This window comes from Salmo salar, chromosome 16 (genome assembly GCF_965601325.2).
Source record: "Salmo salar chromosome 16, fSalSal1, whole genome shotgun sequence".
Taxonomy (NCBI): Eukaryota; Metazoa; Chordata; class Actinopteri; order Salmoniformes; family Salmonidae; genus Salmo; species Salmo salar.
In genome coordinates this window covers 10,458,537-10,479,222 of record NC_138306.1, presented here as the reverse complement: position 1 = coordinate 10,479,222, position 20,686 = coordinate 10,458,537, and the positions used below count along the sequence as shown (strand labels likewise).

Here is a 20,686-nt window from a genome sequence, read left to right as displayed (position 1 = left end):
TTTGAGTATGGTCTCACTGCTGTCTCCTCTAGTTATTTTGTGGTCCTTATAGGTCACTTTAACCAGTTATAAACATGCATGATCCACTGTGGTGTGAAGCTGTTATAGGCTGATATTCTGTAAACTAGGATTCTGCACCTAACGTCCACGTATGATCCCGGCTAAGGTACATTCCAGTACAATCATAGCTGTTGCTGCGTTTCTCCCTCCAGGCCCTCCCCTCCCTTCTCTCAGCACCCGGGTTAACAACAGGGCTGCTCTCATCACCAAAAACACCATCTTCTTCAAGTTTAACTGCAGCTGGTTCAGTGACATCAACGGAGCAGTCAAGTTCTTCACAGTGGTGGTGACCGAGTCTGAAAGTAAGCGGAATAAAGTTTGAACAATATAGACAAACTATCTCTCTCTCTCTCTCTCTCTCTCTCTTTCTCTTTCTCTTTATCTTTCTCTTTCTCTCTCTCTTTCTCTCTCTCTCTCTCTCTCTCTCTCTCTTTCTCTCTCTCTCTCTCTCTCTCTCTCTCCTCTCTCTCTCTCTCTCTCTCTCTCTCTCTCTCTTTCTCTCTCTTTCCTCTTTCTCTCTCTCTCTCTTCTCTCTCTCTCTCTCTCTTCTCCTCTCTCTCTCTCTCTCGGATTTATGCCAGTGTCAGTATGTCTCTATAACTGCTGAATGTACAGTAGGTTGATTTCTTTGAATTATTGTAATCATGGATAGATATGATTATGAATCCCCCCCCCCCCTCCAGACAATGAAAACGTTCAACCAGCGCAGCACCACCCTCTACCCTCCTATCTGGACTACAAATCTAACAGTTCCGTCAAGGCCTACCAGACCAGCTACTTCCCCAGCCGCTGCACAGAGGGATCAGACAGCGAGACCCAGAGCTTTGCGATCAGCCTGGGTACGGGTATGGACACCCTCGGGGGGGCATGTGACCACCTACAGGCCCAGGACAGGGAGCAGGACACACACAGAGACCACAGAGACAACCCTTTCTGTGATGGCCCACTCAAACCCAAAACTGCATACAGGTATAGTACAGGGTTCCGCCTAAATCAATCCAGTTTCCGCCCGCAGTCTTGACAGATCTGTGGTTTCTTTGCTGCTGATTTCTGCAAGCAGGAATTTGCCCCGCTGTGTACGATGATGTCATATTGCCCACAGTTTGGTTTTCCTTTATCTGTAGTTGATCAAATTGGGGCCTTAGAGTGTAATTCAGGAACACTTTATTTGGATAGTCCCAAGATAGTTTGTAGATGTTCAATGACTCAACAACATTTCAGCTGGTGTCAAACAGTGGGACCATATTGGGTGAGGTGTCATGTTGGTCTCTCTCTTCTCTCTAGGCTCAGTGTGCGTGCGTTCACCCAGCTTTTTGACGAGGAGCAGAGCAGATACACCCCACCCCTCTACACAGACACTTACCTGTCCCTCCCCCTGGTCACAGAAGCAGGTGGGATACTATTCACACACAACTCCTATTGGTTGATGGTGTATGATGCTGATGTGTGATTGGTAGTTAGTGAGAAATGCTTATGAGTGATTGGTACTCTATGAGAAGCACTGTTGATTGGTTGTTTATTCCTCTCCTAGAGCCCCTGAGCGGTGTGATCGAGGGCATCAGTGCCGGCATGTTCCTCATTGCCATGTTGGTGGGAGTCACTGCACTGCTCATCTGCAGACAGAAGGCTCGCAAAGTGTGAGTTCCTGGCCCTCCCAGCCTCATGTAACCTACCCACACACTTTGGCCTACCTATACACGGCATACTAGCTTGATCTTGCACTCTACGTACACTCTACATATGACACTTGTGATTACAGTAGTGTGCAGGAGCGGCGGGTGGTCCGAATGAGCATGAGGAGAGAGAGGTCCACATCAGGAGTGCACATGGGCGTCAGGGGGTAAGAGGAGAAGCAGTCTGTGATCAGTTCTAATGCATTTTATTTGTTACATATATAGAATATAATGTGTTTCCTGGCAGGATAAAAACTCACAAAGAAATGACCATTAATGCGTTTTAGCCAATAATACCGTTATCTCCCTTTTTTCCAGTAACCGTCGTATTTCAAGGTATGTTTAAATGCTTTGGTTATTATTTTCACCCAATTACTGTAAGTGCGTTTTGGTTCGTCTTTTGCTCCGCTCTGTTTTGCTAAAACCTTTTTTTATCTGTTGATCCTGCTGCAGCCCCATCAAGATCATGCACTTTGAGTCCCACTACACCAAACTCCAGGCTGACTCCAATTATCTACTGTCTGAGGAGTACGAAGTAAGACTGGATAACATTCACTGTCCGTTGGGCAATCTCGATCACACATTAGAGTACATTTCCAGGAAGTCGGAATATTCCAATTTACTTTACTTTAATAAAGAAAACAATACAGACGTGTGTAGATGTATTATGCTGCTCTGACACCTATCTTTTAATTTGAAGTGTTTTAAATCGTAGATTGATTATTATTTTATTAAATGCATACAGTATCTACAGTGGCAAGAAAAAGTATGTGAACCCTTTGGAAGTACCTGGATTTCTGCATAGATTTGTCATAAAACTTCATCTGATCTTCATCTAAGTCACAACAATAGACAAACAGAGTCTGCTTAAACTAATAACACACAAACGATTATACTTTGTCATGTCTTTATTGAACACACAGCGTAAACATTCACAGTGCAGGGTGGAAAAAGTATGTGATCCCTTGGATTTAATAACTGGTTGACCCACCATTGACAGCAATAACCTCAACGTTTTCTGTAGTTGCGGATCAGACCTGCACAACGGTCAGGATCAATTTTGGACCATTCCTCTTTACAAAACTGTTTCAGTTCAGCAATATTCTTGGGATGTCTGGTGTGAACTTCTCTCTTGAGGCCATGCCACAGCATCTCAATCGGGTTGAGGTCAGGACTCTGACTGGGCCACTCCAGAAGGCGTATTTTCTTCTGTTGAAGCCATTCTGTTGTTGATTTACTTCTGTGTTTTGGGTCGCTGTCCTGTTGCGTCACTCAACTTTTGTTGAGCTTCAATTGGAGGACAGATAGCCTAACATTCTCCTGCAAAATGTTTTGATAAACTTGGGAATTCATTTTTCCATTGATGATAGCAAGCTGTTCAGGCCCCGAGGCAGCAAAGCAGACCCAAACCATGATGCTCCCTTCACCATACTTTACAGTTGGGAGAAGGTTTTGATGTCGGTGTGCAGTGCCTTTTTTCTCCACACATAGTGTTGTGTGTTCCTTCCAAACAACTCAACTTTAGTTTCATCTGTCCACAGAATATTTTGCCAGTAGTGCTGTGGAACATCTAGGTGCACTTTTGCAAACTTCAAACGTGCAGGAATTCTTTTTCTGGACAACAGTTGCTTCTTCCGTGGTGTCCTCCCATGAACACCATTCTTGTTTAGGGTTTTACGTATCATAGACTCGTCAACAGAGATGTTAGCATGTTCCAGAGATTTCTGTAAGTCTTTAGCTGACACTCTAGGATTCTTCTTAACCTCATTGAGCATTCTGCGCTGTGCTCTTGCAATCATCTTTGCAGGACGGCCACTCCTAGGGAGAGTAGCAACAGTGCTGAACTTTCTCCAATTATAGGCAATTTGTCTTACCATAGACTGATGAACATCAAGGCTTTTACAGATACTTTTGTAACCCTTTCCAGCTTTATGCAAGTAAACAATTCTTAATCTTAGGTCTTCTGAAATCTCTTTTGTTTGAGGCATGGTTCACATCAGGCAATGCTTCTTGTGAATAGCAAACTCACATTTTGTGAGTGTTTTTTGTAGGGCAGGGCAGCTCTAACCAACATCTCTAATCTTGTCTCATTGATTGGACTCCAGGTTAGCTGACTCCTGACTCCAATTAGCTTTTGGATAAGTCATTAGCCTAGGGGTTCACATACTTTTTCCAACCTACACTGTGAATGTTTAAATGATGTATTCGATATAGACAAGAGAAATACAATAATTTGTGTGTTATTAGTTTAAGCACACTATGTTTGTCTATTGTTGTGACTTAGATGAAGTTCAGATCAAATTTGATGACCAATTTATGCAGAACTCCAGGTAATTCCAAAGGGTTCAGATACTTTTTATTGCCACTGTATGTTCAGTAGGTATCTTTGGTAACCCTAACGTGTCACTTCCTTTGTAAGGACCTGAAAGACGTAGGAAGGAACCAGCCCCTGGACACAGCCCTACTGCCAGAGAACAGAGGGAAGAACCGATACAACAACATCCTTCCCTGTGAGTCAGATGCACCATGCGATTTCACAGGGTTTCAATACATAGACAAAAGACAAGGGATTTAGAGATTTCTTTCTTTTCAATATGACAACTAAAATGCCAACTCAATGTCTCTGTGCACGGCCTGTGTTGTGTAGACGACTTGACCCGTGTGAAGCTGTCCTATGTGGATGATGATCCGTGCTCTGACTACATTAACGCCAGCTACATTCCTGTAAGTTATCCAAACAAACGGACAAATCTGAACCAACCTTTGTGGGGTGGGGGGCTGGAGGTGGTTGGGAGGGCTGGGGTAGGGCTGGAGGTAGTTGGGAGGGGTGGGGTAGGGCTGGAGGTGGAGGTGGTTGGGAGGGGTTGGGTGGCTGGAGGTAGTTGGGAGGGGTGGGGTAGGGATGGAGGTGGTTGGGAGGGGTGGGGTGGGGATGGAGGTGGTTGGGAGAGGTGGGGTAGGGATGGAGGTAGTTGGGAGGGGTGGGGTAGGGATGGAGGTAGTTGGGAGGGGTGGGGTAGGGCTTGAGGTGGATGGGAGGGGTGTGGTAGGGCTTGAGGTGGTTGGGAGGGGTGGGGGGCTGGAGGTAGTTGGGAGGGGTGGGGTAGGGCTTGAGGTGGTTGGGAGGGGTGTGGTAGGGCTGGGGATGGAGGTAGTTGGGTGGGGTAGGGTAGGTCTGGAGGTGGTTGGGAGGGCTGGGGTAGGGATGGAGGTGGTTGGGAGGGGTGGGGTAGGGATGGAGGTGGTTGGGAGGGGTGGGGTAGGTCTGGAGGTGGTTGGGAGGGGTGAGGTAGGGATGGAGGTAGTTGGGAGGGGTGGGGTAGGTCTGGAGGTGGTTGGGAGGGGTGGGGTAGGGATGGAGGTAGTTGGGAGGGGTGGGGTAGGGATGGAGGTGGTTGGGAGGGGTGGGGTAGGGCTTGAGGTGGTTGGGAGGGGTGGGGTGGGGGGCTGGAGCTGGTTGGGAGGGGTGGGGTAGGGCTGGAGGTGGTTGGGAGGGGTGGGGTAGGGATGGAGGTGGTTGGGAGGGGTGGAGTAGGGCTGGAGGTGGTTGGGAGGGGTGGGGTAGGGCTGGAGGTGGTTGGGAGGGGTGGGGGGCTGGAGGTGGTTGGGAGGGGTGGGGTAGGGCTGGAGGTGGTTGGGAGGGGTGGGCTAGGGATGGAGGTAGTTGGGAGGGGTGGGGTAGGGCTGGAGGTGGTTGGGAGGGGTGGGGTAGGGATGGAGGTGGTTGGGAGGGGTGGGGTAGGGATGGAGGTGGTTGGGAGGGGTGGGGTAGGGATGGAGGTGGTTGGGAGGGGTGGGGTAGGCATGGAGGTAGTTGGGAGGGGTGGGGTAGGGATGGAGGTGGTTGGGAGGGGTGGGGTAGGGATGGAGGTGGTTGGGAGGGGTGGGGTAGGGATGGAGGTGGTTGGGAGGGGTGGGGTAGGGTTGGAGGTGGTTGGGAGGGGTGGGGTAGGGATGGAGGTAGTTGGGAGGGGTGGGGTAGGGATGGAGGTAGTTGGGAGGGGTGGGGTAGGGATGGAGGTAGTTGGGAGGGGTGGGGTAGGGATGGAGGTAGTTGGGAGGGGTGGGGTAGGGATGGAGGTAGTTGGGAGGGGTGGGGTAGGGATGGAGGTAGTTGGGAGGGGTGGGGTAGGGATGGAGGTGGTTGGGAGGGGTGGGGTAGGGATGGAGGTGGTTGGGAGGGGTGGGGTAGGGATGGAGGTGGTTGAGAGGGGTGGGGTAGGTCTGGAGGTGGTTGGGAGGGGTGGGGTAGGGCTGGAGGTGGTTGGGAGGGGTGGGGTAGGGATGGAGGTGGTTGGGAGGGGTGGGGTAGGGATGGAGGTGGTTGGGAGGGGTGGGGTAGGGATGGAGGTGGTTGGGTGGGGTGGGGTAGGGATGGAGGTGGTTGGGAGGGGTGGGGTAGGGATGGAGGTAGTTGGGAGGGGTGGGGTAGGGCTGGAGGTAGTTGGGAGGGGTGGGGTAGGGCTTGAGGTGGTTGGGAGGGGTGGGGTGGGGGGCTGGAGCTGGTTGGGAGGGGTGGGGTAGGGCTGGAGGTAGTTGGGAGGGGTGGGGTAGGGATGGAGGTGGTTGGGAGGGGTGGAGTAGGGCTGGAGGTGGTTGGGAGGGGTGTGGTAGGGCTGGAGGTGGTTGGGAGGGGTGGGGTAGGGCTGGAGGTAGTTGGGAGGGGTGGGGTAGGGATGGAGGTGGTTGGGAGGGGTGGGCTAGGGATGGAGGTAGTTGGGAGGGGTGGGGTAGGGCTGGAGGTGGTTGGGAGGGGTGGGCTAGGGATGGAGGTAGTTGGGAGGGGTGGGGTAGGGCTGGAGGTGGTTGGGAGGGGTGGGGTGGGGTAGGGATGGAGGTGGTTGGGAGGGGTGGGGTAGGGATGGAGGTAGTTGGGAGGGGTGGGGTAGGGATGGAGGTGGTTGGGAGGGGTGGGGTAGGGCTTGAGGTGGTTGGGAGGGGTGGGGTAGGGATGGAGGTAGTTGGGAGGGGTGGGGTAGGGATGGAGGTAGTTGGGAGGGGTGGGGTAGGGATGGAGGTAGTTGGGAGGGGTGGGGTAGGGATGGAGGTAGTTGGGAGGGGTGGGGTAGGGATGGAGGTAGTTGGGGGGGTGGGGTAGGGATGAAGGTGGTTGGGAGGGGTGGGGTAGGGCTTGAGGTGGTTGGGAGGGGTGGGGTAGGGATGGAGGTAGTTGGGAGGGGTGGGGTAGGAATGGAGGTGGTTGGGAGGGGTGGGGTAGGGATGGAGGTAGTTGGGAGGTGTGGGGTAGGGATGGAGGTGGTTGGGAGGGGTGGGGTAGGGTTGGAGGTGGTTGGGAGGGGTGGGGTAGGGATGGAGGTGGTTGGGAGGGGTGGGGTAGGGATGGAGGTGGTTGAGAGGGGTGGGGTAGGTCTGGAGGTGGTTGGGGGGGGTGGGCTAGGGATGGAGGTAGTTGGGAGGGGTGGGCTAGGGATGGAGGTAGTTGGGAGGGGTGGGGTAGGGCTGGAGGTGGTTGGGAGGGGTGGGGTAGGGATGGAGGTGGTTGGGAGGGGTGGGGTAGGGATGGAGGTGGTTGGGAGGGGTGGGGTAGGGATGGAGGTGGTTGGGAGGGGTGGGGTAGGCATGGAGGTAGTTGGGAGGGGTGGGGTAGGGATGGAGGTGGTTGGGAGGGGTGGGGTAGGGATGGAGGTGGTTGGGAGGGGTGGGGTAGGGATGGAGGTGGTTGGGAGGGGTGGGGTAGGGTTGGAGGTGGTTGGGAGGGGTGGGGTAGGGATGGAGGTAGTTGGGAGGGGTGGGGTAGGGATGGAGGTAGTTGGGAGGGGTGGGGTAGGGATGGAGGTAGTTGGGAGGGGTGGGGTAGGGATGGAGGTAGTTGGGAGGGGTGGGGTAGGGATGGAGGTAGTTGGGAGGGGTGGGGTAGGGATGGAGGTAGTTGGGAGGGGTGGGGTAGGGATGGAGGTGGTTGGGAGGGGTGGGGTAGGGATGGAGGTGGTTGGGAGGGGTGGGGTAGGGATGGAGGTGGTTGAGAGGGGTGGGGTAGGTCTGGAGGTGGTTGGGAGGGGTGGGGTAGGGCTGGAGGTGGTTGGGAGGGGTGGGGTAGGGATGGAGGTGGTTGGGAGGGGTGGGGTAGGGATGGAGGTGGTTGGGAGGGGTGGGGTAGGGATGGAGGTGGTTGGGTGGGGTGGGGTAGGGATGGAGGTGGTTGGGAGGGGTGGGGTAGGGATGGAGGTAGTTGGGAGGGGTGGGGTAGGGCTGGAGGTAGTTGGGAGGGGTGGGGTAGGGCTTGAGGTGGTTGGGAGGGGTGGGGTGGGGGGCTGGAGCTGGTTGGGAGGGGTGGGGTAGGGCTGGAGGTAGTTGGGAGGGGTGGGGTAGGGATGTAGGTGGTTGGGAGGGGTGGAGTAGGGCTGGAGGTGGTTGGGAGGGGTGTGGTAGGGCTGGAGGTGGTTGGGAGGGGTGGGGTAGGGCTGGAGGTAGTTGGGAGGGGTGGGGTAGGGATGGAGGTGGTTGGGAGGGGTGGGCTAGGGATGGAGGTAGTTGGGAGGGGTGGGGTAGGGCTGGAGGTGGTTGGGAGGGGTGGGCTAGGGATGGAGGTAGTTGGGAGGGGTGGGGTAGGGCTGGAGGTGGTTGGGAGGGGTGGGGTGGGGTAGGGATGGAGGTGGTTGGGAGGGGTGGGGTAGGGATGGAGGTAGTTGGGAGGGGTGGGGTAGGGATGGAGGTGGTTGGGAGGGGTGGGGTAGGGCTTGAGGTGGTTGGGAGGGGTGGGGTAGGGATGGAGGTAGTTGGGAGGGGTGGGGTAGGGATGGAGGTAGTTGGGAGGGGTGGGGTAGGGATGGAGGTAGTTGGGAGGGGTGGGGTAGGGATGGAGGTAGTTGGGAGGGGTGGGGTAGGGATGGAGGTAGTTGGGAGGGGTGGGGTAGGGATGGAGGTAGTTGGGGGGGTGGGGTAGGGATGAAGGTGGTTGGGAGGGGTGGGGTAGGGCTTGAGGTGGTTGGGAGGGGTGGGGTAGGGATGGAGGTAGTTGGGAGGGGTGGGGTAGGAATGGAGGTGGTTGGGAGGGGTGGGGTAGGGATGGAGGTAGTTGGGAGGTGTGGGGTAGGGATGGAGGTGGTTGGGAGGGGTGGGGTAGGGTTGGAGGTGGTTGGGAGGGGTGGGGTAGGGATGGAGGTGGTTGGGAGGGGTGGGGTAGGGATGGAGGTGGTTGAGAGGGGTGGGGTAGGTCTGGAGGTGGTTGGGAGGGGTGGGGTAGGGCTGGAGGTAGTTGGGTGGGGTGGGGTAGGGATGGAGGTGGTTGGGAGGGGTGGGGTAGGGATGGAGGTGGTTGGGAGGGATGGGGTAGGGCTGGAGGTGGTTGGGTGGGGTAGGGATGGAGGTGGTTGGGAGGGGTGGGGTAGGGATGGAGGTAGTTGAGAGGGGTGGGGTAGGGATGGAGGTGGTTGGGAGGGGTGGGGTAGGGATGGAGGTGGTTGGGAGGGGTGGGGTAGGGATGGAGGTGGTTGGGAGGGGTGGGGTAGGGATGGAGGTGGTTGGGAGGGATGGGGTAGGGATGGAGGTGGTTGGGAGGGGTGGGGTAGGGATGGAGGTGGTTGGGAGGGGTGGGGTAGGGATGGAGGTGGTTGGGAGGGGTGGGGTAGGGTTGGAGGTGGTTGGGTGGCCCGCGACACCATTTTTACATAAAATGATTTAGTTACCCCACCATGTAAAAATAGTTATGTAATCAATGTTTACTTTTGCAATTTGGGCTATGACAGTCTATTACAGTCTGAGTATTTTTTTTTACTGTATTTCAATCTGACGATGCATTAGAAAGGTATTGGGAAGTTCAATAGATCATCAGACAATAATGTGTGTGATCTTCTGTGTAGAAAAGAACATAATCATTGAAGATGTTCTTTTTCCCCCAGTCTAATTTAGTGCCTAGGATTGTCCACTCGGTTCTAACGGCTTGTGGGCATGGTAGAGGGAAACAGTATGGATGTACCTGTTCCTTAGAGTCATATATATCAGTGAAGGGGTCATAATATTTTGTATCTCACTATCTATCTATCTATTCAAAAGATAGAGAAACATTTGTAGGAAGAAAACAGAAACCACTCTGTTCATTAAAACCGCCTCTACCAGAGGTTACTTACGTTACCCCGGTTCTATGAACCAAGCGCAAATGTTCTCTTAGGACCCCATTTTCCAATCAGATGGGGTCGCGTCCCCTAGTTTGGGAAACCCTGCCATAAACTCAGTTACTCAGGGCAGGGTTGATTGATTGATTCTCAGCCCTGTTCCTCAATTAGTATACCTGGGATTTACTACTTACTACACTCCCTGTGGAGCGTAAGGTTGGCCCATGCCATGCCGGACAATCCTTTGCAGCTTTTTCAGCTGCTTCATTAAACTTACCTAGTGTAATAAGGGTCAGGTGAAAAACGAAATGTCAATTAAATCTCTTCTTGTTTCAGGGGAACAACTTCCGTAGGGAATACATCGCCACTCAGGGCCCACTTCCTGGAACCAAAGATGACTTCTGGAAGATGGTGTGGGAGCAGAATGTCAATAACATTGTCATGGTGACGCAGTGTGTGGAGAAAGGCAGGGTGGGTAGAAGGAGTTGCCTTTTTGCTTTGTCCGGACAAGTGCTGCTATCATGTTCTATTGAACAACATGTTATTACAATGTTGTTACTAGTGCAATTACAATGTTACTATCTACGTGTCTTTGTGTGGTCCTTCCAGGTGAAGTGTGATCACTACTGGCCCTTTGACCAGGAACCTTTGTATTATGGAGACCTCATAGTCCAGATGCTGTCTGAGTCTGTGTTGCCAGAGTGGACTATCCGGGAATTCAAGATTTGCAGCGTGAGTGTGCAGGACACTGATTCTGGAAACGGATAAAAAAAAAATACCAGGTTATTTTCTTCAAAGTGTGTGTTGGCCTTAAATTCAGTTTCACATATAGTAGTGATTGTTTTTTTTATCATATTGAAATACAGTGGGAGTAGTGAACTATATGTAGTTAAATTAGTACTTTATCTACATTTTGCAGTGGCTTGTTGGTAGTTCAACTAAATTCAAATCTAGGTAGTGTTTTCTGTAGTTAATAACTTTTTTGCCATGTAGTGGCATGGCTAACTACTTTTGCAAAAATATAAGCAAATATGGGTGAATCAGGCAATAATTTCAATATTTTTCAGTATCAGACCTGCCTAATTCTCACTTAAAATGTTTTTTTTTGTGTTTAATAGGCAAAATTTCACATTCTGTTAACATATGACCCTAAAGTGATCTGTTCTTGCAATTTGTAGTCTATGACATTTCAGATTACTGTATATATGATCATTTTTCACAAAGTAGTTTGGTTGTAGTGAGTAACTTTAGTTAGCTAAGTAAACTTTTTTTCTGAAGGGTAGCTTTAGTGTAGCTTAACATCTTCCAGTGTGAAGTATTTGGTAGCTTGTTAAACCATATTTTCAGAGTAGCTTCTCCAACACTGTTGAAATATGACCATAATTGGGTGCAGCTAATGCTGTCTTGATGTATCATTATGTGACAGCACATACAGTAGGTAAGTAGCGAGCTGTGTGTAGTCAGCCTCTAGTAAGTCTCTCTTTCTGACTGTGTCTTAACTGCCATGCAGGAGGACCAGTTGAACTACTCCAGGGTGGTACGTCAGTTTCACTACACGGTTTGGCCCGACCACGGCGTCCCAGAGACCACCCAGTCACTAATCCAGTTCGTCAGGACCGTCAGGGACTATATCAACAGGACCCCTGGGTCTGGGGCCACCGTAGCTCACTGCAGGTGGGTCACTGCCCCAATTCCCTAGTCTCCCATTCAAAAACAAAAACTCCCTAGGACACACTGAGATATAGTGTCTTGTCTTTCCTGAAGAGACAGTATAGTTACAGCCTGCAGTAATGACCAGAGTTGAGGTTAATTCCATTTCAATTCAAAAGAAATTGACTGAAATGATGTTGCCAAATTATATTTCCCCTCTCCGTTTAGGTAAGGTAACTAAACTGTATTTGCCCTCCAACCCTTTCTCTGTCTGTCTGTCTGTCTGTCTGTCTGTCTGTCTGTCTGTCTGTCTGTCTGTCTGTCTGTCTGTCTGTCTGTCTGTCTGTCTGTCTGTCTGTCTGTCTGTCTGTCTGTCTGTCTGTCTGTCTGTCTGTCTGTCTGTCTGTCTGTCTGTCTGTCTGTCTGTCTGTCTGTCTGTCTGTCTGTCTGTCTCTTTCTCTCTCTCTCTCTCTCTCTCTCTCATTCTCTCCCTCTGTCTTTCTCTCTCTCTCCTCTCTGTCACAGTGCTGGTGTGGGCCGTACAGGGACCTTCATATCCCTGGACAGAGTCCTGCAACAGCTGGACACCAAGGACACAGTAGACATCTACGGAGCTGTCTTCGACCTGCGCCTCCACCGCTCACACATGGTGCAGACTGAGGTGAGACGGGTGTGTGTTTGTGTGTGTGTATGTGTGAGATGCAGTTTGAGTTTTACTCTGTGTTACTCTGTGTGAATGTGCAGTTGTGTGTTAACTCCAGAACCTGTGTTATGTAATAACCTGTCATTGATATATCTGGGTATGTTTCTTTTCTTCTTTTCTTTAAAGTGCCAGTATGCGTATCTCCACCAGTGTATGAGAGACGTCCTCCGAGCCAGGAAGCTTCGCAATGAGCAGGAGAACCCCCTCTACCCCATCTATGAGAATGTCAACCCTGACCCCCAAAGAGGTAAGCCCTCACATTCCTTAGAACTCTCTGTACCTCAGTTCATATTTAGAAGACATCACAAATTATCTATCCTATCAAATATTAGCCTGGTGCCTGGTCCAGTCTGTTTGTGCTTAGCCAACTCCTGTCTGGGTTAAAGTAAGATAATACAGTATTCATATGCCATTTAGCAGACACTTTTATCCAAAGTGTCTTACAGTCATGCGTGCATGCATTTTACATATGGGTGGTCCCGGGAATCGAACCCACTACCCTGGAATAGCAAACGTGTATGCCATGGCAACGATAGTAGAGATTACTATAACACCTACAGTTATACGACCAGGCTACTCAAGCAACCCTTTCAAACACAAAACGCAGCTACACAAATTTAGGAGGTTGGATAACTGGATGACATCACAAATTATATTTTTTGTTTGTTTTTGGCCTACAGATATGGTGTATGCCAGACGTTAAAGATTGTAAGGACTACTGAAGGAGAGAACTGTTTGTACTTTCACTAGTATAGCACTGCAGGGACACATGTCAATTCAAATGTTCTACTATTTCTGTTGATTGTTCTTTTCTAGATATTATGAAATATAGAACACTTTATAGCTATTAAATGATATAAGAATATATATTAACAGAATTGTATATACTTGCCTTATATATGTGTGTTTGTATATATGCTTTACATTTGCATCATTGGCTTTCGTACACAGTGTTTTCATTTTGTTTGTTAAGCTGCCATTTATACATTATTACGTGGCACAGACCAAAAACCTGTAAAAAAAAACTGTAAAAAATCTGATACTGCATAAGTAAAAATGATCTAACAGTATTCACATATCTACAGTAAATGTACAGGCTATTGCATCTTTCACAAGTCACATTTTTGTCAAATGTTAGACAAAAATGCTTTCTGTTTGAAATTATGCTTATTTTCATAAGCACTGAAATCATTCAAAAATATCTGAAATATGTATGTAGATAAACCCATTACACATTTATTTGTAGATATTGTACAGCCCGTGCGATATATTGCTTGAATAGAAAATTAGTCATGCAAAAGGATGACCATATGAGATATGAAAGCACACAGTTTATGTTGTGTAATCCATATATGTAGCCTGTAAGATAATAATGATTTTTGTGTATATTTTATGTCTTTTTTTACACATCATTTGATGTATTTAAAATCATGTCATGGAACTACAAATCACACACATCTACAATGTGCAAATCCACAACCCACACATTGGCAAACATGATTGTAATCATATGAGTGATTGATGGATTCTGTGAATCGTTACACAAATTATAGTAGTTACTGTATGCAGTTTCCCATTTTGCAATCTAAGTAGAAAATAAGAATTTGTTCTTAACTGACTTGCCTAGTTAAATAAAAATAAAGGTAGATCTATAAACATATCAAGACGAGTGCATTAATATATTATTTGAGTGTTTCAATAAAATACTTAGATAACTAAAAAATATATTTGACAATTATTTATTCATATAATACATTTATTATGGAGTCATGATTTGGGAGATGATGACCCCCAATCCTTGCGCATGCGCAGTGGGCTGCATATTGACCACATTGAAAATGTTTGCCTCAAAACTCTCGGAAGTTTAGCCAAGAAGTTGCTGTGATTTACCTAGCTGCAATAAAGACGGTGCGACTAAGATAAACTAGCTTATTTTGGGGGGGTATATATATATATAGAGAGAGAGACATAAAGGATTATACATGGATTTATATCAATTTTCATTATCTTGCGGTCGAAAACATGAATGGTAGCCACCTTTGGAAGAAGTTGTGATTTTTTTTTTTTGGCGCTCTACTAGCTAACAACGCAGAGGAAAGATGGTGGAGTTGAGCTAGCTTCATATGAGATAGCAGAGCTAGCTAGCTAGGTTGCTATCGTTTGTGTCTGAAAAGTTTGGAAGAACTGCCCCCTTCCGTTTGCCATACTGGTAAGTATTCCAAAAATGTGTTAAGTTAAGACAACGTGCATTCTATATTTTTACTAATTCGTTAGCTAACTAGCGTGGCTGCTAGCGTTTCACGAGAGCTAGCTACTGTAGTTAGCTAATGTTATCCTTCTGGCTACAATAATGAATGTGCTAACGGTGAAGTTTGGTAGTTAGTCAACCACGTCTGACCAAGAGATGAAGTTACTAACGTTGACATTATCTAACCATTTGATGAACTAGCTAGCTATAACGCTAACTATATATTTTCATATCATTAAAGCCAGTTACACCAAAATCTTGTATTCGGGAATATAATGCTTTGGCCCAAGCTACTTCTAGAATTAGCCAGCGTAATTAGGTAACTTTAGCTAGCTTGTAACGACGTTAACTTTCCTTACTAGCTAACGTTGGCTTATTTACATCCATTGAGGCCAACGTTAACCATTTAACTTGCCAGACACAATAGCTAGCTAACGAACTCCAGTTGTATAACAAACTAGGTCGTCCAGCTACCTAACTTGGCTGACTGTAAATGATCTGTGTGCAGGCCCACATCTTATGTTGGCATAGCAGATAAAGAAAACATGAGTGCTCGGAAGATGGAACCAGGGATACTGGTGGTTGGATCTAGGTAAAAATATATATATATTTGTAACTTTTTTAAAACTTTCTTAGACAAGTTTGAATGATCACTTTCACATCAATCAAATGTAGCTACAACTCTGCCAATGATGTCCATTCACTCACTGTATTACTATTGGCTCTTATAATTGAAATGACCTTATGATCCAGACATCAGATGGTGCTCTGAAGAAGCCATGGGTAGCTGTTTAAGCTGTCCAGAGAAGGAGTCAATCCCAGATAATCATCAAACCAAATTTAAGGTGAGTCTTCTTGATCCATTACAACAAACATACTTCAATGGTTATCCATTGCCGAGCCCATGTTCTACTCCCTAGTTATGACAGGTTTTGCGACATGTCAAAATATGGAGACCTCTCACCTGAATGAATGGGAGATATTGGTTGCATAAAGAAGACCAGCTTCAATGCATTGCAGAGTACACCTGTTTGTGTCGACTGACACAGTGACCGTTGTGTAACGTTATTGTTCTGTTGCCAGGTGATAAACGTGGATGACGATGGGAACGAGTTGGGCTCGGGCATGATGGAGCTGACAGAGGTCGAGCTAGTCCTCCACACCTATCGCCGGGACGACGTCAAGTGGCCCTACATGTGCCTGCGTCGCTATGGCTACGACTCCAACCTCTTCTCCTTCGAGAGTGGCCGCCGCTGCCAGACGGGACAAGGTAAATTAATAGAGATTTCCATTCCACACAATTATTGATTTCACGTATTTCATTCATTGATCTTTGTCATTTTCAAGGACCATTCTCAGCGTATGTTGCACCATTGACTTTGAGGTCATTTAACAGACGCTCTTATCCAGAGCGACTTAAAGGAGCAAGTATGGTTATGTGCTTTGCTCAGGGGCACATTAACATATTTTTCACATAGTCAGCTCTGGGATTTGAACAAGCGTTCTTTCGGTTACTGGCCCAACTCTCTTGACCGCTAGGCTACCTAACTAACTTATGTGGTGCCTCAGCTGCCTGGGCATTAGTATACATTTTTACATTTTAGTTATTTGGCAGATGCTCTTATCCATAGTGTTAATCATAAGGGAGCTAGGTGAGACAACCACATATCAGTCATAGTAAGCAAAACATTTCCTCTATAAAGCAGATATCAGCAAAGTCGGTGCCAGAGGCAAGGGTGCTAGTATTTGTTTTTTGGGGTGGGGTGAGGTAATCAAGATATTTGTTGGTAAGGTATACAGGTACACAATAATATTACATGTAGGCCTAATACACAATGTTGTGAATCAAACATGAACCGTGATAAAACCACATCAGAATACAGTGAATCACATCTGCAACTAGGTCATTAGGCCCCAACATCAGCTTTATTGTTATATCGACTTGAACCAGTGAAATATTGATTATGCTGCAATGCTAATGACACAATTGTCTGTGTGGTTATTTTTCGACTCCATCCATGCTTTCAAAAGGATGAGGTCTGGGGGGGGGGTACTATGGGTTCTGGGCTTCTGGTAAGTCAGGCTTGCTGTGTTCCCATGCCGTGATAATGATGATATAATAATGTGATTACCAGAAATGTTAGTCATAGAAATAGAATCATAATGGTTTCATTGACTTAAATACGGGAATAGAAGCCCACTCTAGTGATTCTATTTCTGTGGTGACAGTATTGATGGCTGTGTCTGACTCTGTGTGGTGTTGTGCTTGAGGGAGTTGGGGTTTTCGGTTTGGTCCCACAAGTTGAGCATAGTTGTGTGTTCTGTTCTCTGTGCAGTGTGACTAGTCTCAGTGATAGGATCCTGTGTAGTTTGTCCCTGATGTGATGCCATACCTATGGTTGTTCCTATGTGTTCCTTCTTGACGTATTACTTCGCTTCCTTTTATCTCTATCACTCTGTTGCGTTCACCTATCCAGTCCCTTTACATCATTGATTACAAGGCAGACAAGGACAAGTTGAAAGAGCCAATAGATGTACAAAACCCTTTGTTAAACGTGAAGGCATGAGCAGTGCTGATAATGGTTGTTTCTGAAACGTCTATATTGCAGTCGTGCTGCCCAATGTGTGGTTCCTGAGATGAACGTCGTGATGAGCTCTGCAGCGCAACCACACGTTTGACTTTTCTTGACTGCGTTTGACTGTGTCTTCAGGGATCTTTGCCTTTAAGTGTGCTCGGGCGGAGGAGATCTTCAACATGCTGCAGGAGGTGATGCACAACCACAGCATCAGTGTGGTGGAGGAGGCCGTACTGGAGACCAACCAGCAGGCCACACACACTCCTGCCGGTAAGCCTATATTCATCCTACAACTAGGACTCGCACAGGCCCCATAATGAATACTTCTACCAGCACTTGCAATGACCTGAGAAATGCCTGTTCCTGTCCCTTGAATGTCCATTGCCTGATATGGCTGTCACACTCTCAAATACCTAACTCTTTCACTACTGAGCCTTCCTTCATTAGATAACTGCTGAAGTCTTGTTTTTCAGTCAACCCTTTCGTTGTCCCCACTGACCCCCAGTTCTTCTCTTCGCTATGTCTATTCAGCTCTGGGCTACTCTGTTCCCACCGTGCACAATGGTGTCACCCGGATCCCTTCGGTGGGCGACGCCCCCTCGCACCCCTCCACGCGCCACCCGTCTGTGGCCAGCACCCGACTACCCTCAGTGGGAGAGGAGTCTACACACCCCCTCCTAGTGGCTGATGAGGCGGTGAGAGAACAACTCTTAACACCAAATGAGTGGCGAATTTGAGTGAATAGAATAAGGCCTGCCCTGCACACTGAAATACTCCCAAAACGTATAGCTTTATTGATAAAACTAGACATCTCCATACAAATGTTTGGGTCATGTTCAGTAGAGCACATTTTGAGATATCCTAGACTAAAGAAGACATCCACTGTGCTACTTGTGATGTCAATGGGAAATAATAAGTTGATGTAAAAGCTGCTGAGTTGGGGTGATAACGATGTTCTATTAACCCTGTCTCCCTATCCGTTCACAGGTCCACACTTATGTGAACACCACAGGCCTGCTGGATGACCAGCCCAGCCCTCTGACTGCTCCAGCCCCTCTGGACAGCCCTGGCTCAGCCCAGTCCCAGTGCCCCCCTACACCACCACCTCCGCGGGTAGCCAGACCAGAGCCCCAGGCCCAGCTCCAGGAAGAACCCCAGGTACTGCTGGAGTCCCAGGGGGTACGCTTCGTGCTGGGGCCCACCCCTGTGCAGAAAAAGATGGCCAAGGGGAAGCATCAGACTGAGGATGGAGATGAAGAGGACGCAGGGGAGGACTCGGAGTCCCCGGAGCCTGGAGAGGGAGAGACCAACGGCCACACAGACACGGAGGCCCCAGCCCCACCAGAGGGCCATCCTCAGCCGTCCTCTACACACTCCAATGGCTCCTCTGCCTCTGTCGGGGCTCCAGCCACAGCCCCTCGCCGCCATCTCTTGCCCCCCGTCACCCCTGACACCCTGCAGAATGTCAACAACTCAGCCCAGCGGCGCACGGCCCTCCTGGACTACGAGAACCTCCCGGCCCTGCCGCCCGTCTGGGAGACCCGCAAGCCCAGCAACGAGGAGGAGGAGAACAACGGTGGGCCCCGTGGTGGAGGCCAAGGGGGGCTAAAGATGTCCTCCCTCAACGGCTTCAACCACCACCAACACAGCCTCCTCCACCACTCTTACTCCCACCCCCTGTCGGCCCACCCCCCTCTGTCAGCCATGGAGTCCTCCCACAACTACGTGAACACAGAGAATGTGACTGCCCCCCTCAGCGCCCGCTGTGCCCCCGACACGGCACGCCGCCGCAGCGACGGGCCCATCGTGTTCAACTTCGACTTCCGCCGGCCGTTGGGTCAAGAGCATCCCAAGACGCTCAACTACATCGAGGTAGAGATGGAAACTACCGCCTCTTCCTCCGCAGCCTCCAAGGGTGCGTCCTCGGACACCAGCAACCCTCACACGCCCCGCACCCCAACCTCGCCGCCTCTGCCCACCACCCCCACACGCCGCACCGAGCTCTACGCCTTCATCGACATCGAGCGCACCGCCGCCATGTCCAACCTGCAGAAGGCCCGGCCGCACGACGACGGGTCGTTGAGGAAAACGCGGCACAACAGCACAGAGCTTCCCACCAAAAGCACTGTCTGACTATTACCTGATCCGCCTGGCACCTTTTTCTACTATTAACCCCTTTTTAAAATATGAAACAAATGGGAAGGCAGCCTGTACAGGGGCCTTTGTTATAGACAGAGAAACAGGTGACAGAGACATTGGAAATGCAAAGAGACTCCAGAAAGCGGTCCTAAAATGAGATATAAACAGACTTGTGTGGGGTTACCTGTAAGGGAATTCAGGTAGACCAAAGTAGGTACTTACTTGCCATATACCAATTTATTCCTATGGTAATATAATACCTCTTCTCCTTCACCCGTTCTACAGTGCATTTGGGTTGTTTATTATGTTAATAAGACTGGACTGCATTCCTCCTCACCCACGGTACAAATCAGTATTACTGAACAAAGCATTCCATTTAGCCTTTTTATGATTCACTACATGCTGCTGTAATTTCAGTATCTGAGGATTACATGGTACACTTCATGTTTGACTATGTACAGTAGATTCTGGCACAATAAATGTCTGTTCTGTTTGTATTTAGCTGATCAATGCTTACCCCCCTTAACTTTAATCCTAGATGATCGAGCACTAACTAGATATGAAGGTATGACATGTATTCTATCCAAATTATACAAGGTTTGATATTGATATTGTGGGTATGGGCCTCCTTATATAACGGACCCGATGTAGTTTGATATCCCTCAATATTTTAACAAATCAGATGCCATCTGATATAAGCTACCGGTCAAGTTTTAGAGCACCTACTCATTCAAGGGTTTTTCTTCATTTTGACTATTTTCTACTTTGTAGAATAATAGTGAAGACATCAACACTATGAAATAACATATGGAATCATGTACTAACCATAGTGTTAAACAAATCAAATATATTTGAGATTCTTCAATGTAGCCACCCTTTGCCTTGATTACAGCTTTGCACACTCTTGGCATTCTCTCAACCAGCTTCACCTGGAATGCTTTTCCAAAAGTCTTGAAGGAGTTCCCACATATGCTGAGCACTTGTTAGCTGCTTTTCCTTCACTCTGCGGTCCAACTCGTCCCAAACCATCTTAATTGGATTGAGGTCGGGTGATTCTGGAGGCCAGGTCATCTGATGCATCACTCTCCTTCTTGGTCAAATAGCCCTTACACAGCCAGGTCATTGTCCTGTTGAAAAACAAATGATAGTCCCACTAAGTGCAAACCGGATGGGATGGCGTATCGCTGCAGAATGCTGTGGTAGCTAAGTGTGCCTTGAATTCTAAATAAATCACAGACCGTGTCACCTAAAAAGCACCATCACACCACCACCTCCATGCTTTATGGTGGGAAATACACGTGGAGATCTGTTCAAAGACACGGCGGATGGAATCAAAACTCTCCAATTTGGACAAATTTCCACCAGGCTAATGTCCATTGCTTGTGTTTCTTGGCCCAAGCAAGTCTCTTCTTATTGGTGTCCTTTAGTGGTTTCTTTGCAGCAATTTGACCATGAAGGTCTGATTCAGTCTCTGAACAGTTGATGTTGAGTTACTTGAACTCATCCTCTGCAGCAGAGGTAACTCTGGGTCTTTTCTGTGGCAGTCATCATAACGCTTGGTTTTT

The 20,686-nt window shown here is 48.7% G+C and overlaps 2 protein-coding genes across 2 annotated transcripts in view; both read left to right on the top strand.

Annotated features, from left to right (window-relative positions):
- The window catches only part of LOC106573126 (receptor-type tyrosine-protein phosphatase beta), a 37,209-nt gene extending 23,391 nt beyond the window's left edge, over positions 1-13,818 (top strand). Inside the window, exons 20-34 of the mRNA XM_014147845.3 lie at positions 213-362; positions 744-1,029; positions 1,345-1,451; positions 1,592-1,697; positions 1,820-1,900; positions 2,052-2,069; positions 2,187-2,268; positions 4,153-4,243; positions 4,381-4,457; positions 10,142-10,276; positions 10,415-10,537; positions 11,316-11,479; positions 11,981-12,116; positions 12,285-12,405; positions 12,839-13,818. Of these exons, the coding sequence (XP_014003320.1) occupies positions 213-362; positions 744-1,029; positions 1,345-1,451; positions 1,592-1,697; positions 1,820-1,900; positions 2,052-2,069; positions 2,187-2,268; positions 4,153-4,243; positions 4,381-4,457; positions 10,142-10,276; positions 10,415-10,537; positions 11,316-11,479; positions 11,981-12,116; positions 12,285-12,405; positions 12,839-12,861 (1,700 nt within the window). The 3' untranslated portion in view covers positions 12,862-13,818. The remainder of the gene's footprint in view (positions 1-212; positions 363-743; positions 1,030-1,344; positions 1,452-1,591; positions 1,698-1,819; positions 1,901-2,051; positions 2,070-2,186; positions 2,269-4,152; positions 4,244-4,380; positions 4,458-10,141; positions 10,277-10,414; positions 10,538-11,315; positions 11,480-11,980; positions 12,117-12,284; positions 12,406-12,838) is intronic.
- Positions 13,819-13,961: 143 nt separating this feature from the next.
- LOC106573128 (fibroblast growth factor receptor substrate 2) lies at positions 13,962-19,627 on the top strand. Its single transcript, XM_082962500.1, has 7 exons — positions 13,962-14,367; positions 14,915-14,998; positions 15,160-15,251; positions 15,490-15,676; positions 17,118-17,252; positions 17,514-17,677; positions 17,970-19,627. Exons 3-7 carry the CDS (start codon positions 15,186-15,188, stop codon positions 19,113-19,115), a joined length of 1,698 nt encoding a protein of 565 aa, XP_082818626.1. The 5' UTR covers positions 13,962-14,367; positions 14,915-14,998; positions 15,160-15,185; the 3' UTR covers positions 19,116-19,627.
- Positions 19,628-20,686: the final 1,059 nt, after the last annotated feature.

Excerpts from the sequence above, each read along its gene's own strand:
- LOC106573128 (XM_082962500.1), top strand. The coding sequence starts at position 15,186 with ATGGGTAGCTGTTTAAGCTGTCCAGAGAAGGAGTCAATCCCAGATAAT. Across the intron at positions 15,252-15,489 it reads ATCATCAAACCAAATTTAAG|GTGATAAACGTGGATGACGA; the intron begins GTGAGTCTTCTT and ends TTCTGTTGCCAG. Across the intron at positions 15,677-17,117 it reads CCGCTGCCAGACGGGACAAG|GGATCTTTGCCTTTAAGTGT; the intron begins GTAAATTAATAG and ends CTGTGTCTTCAG.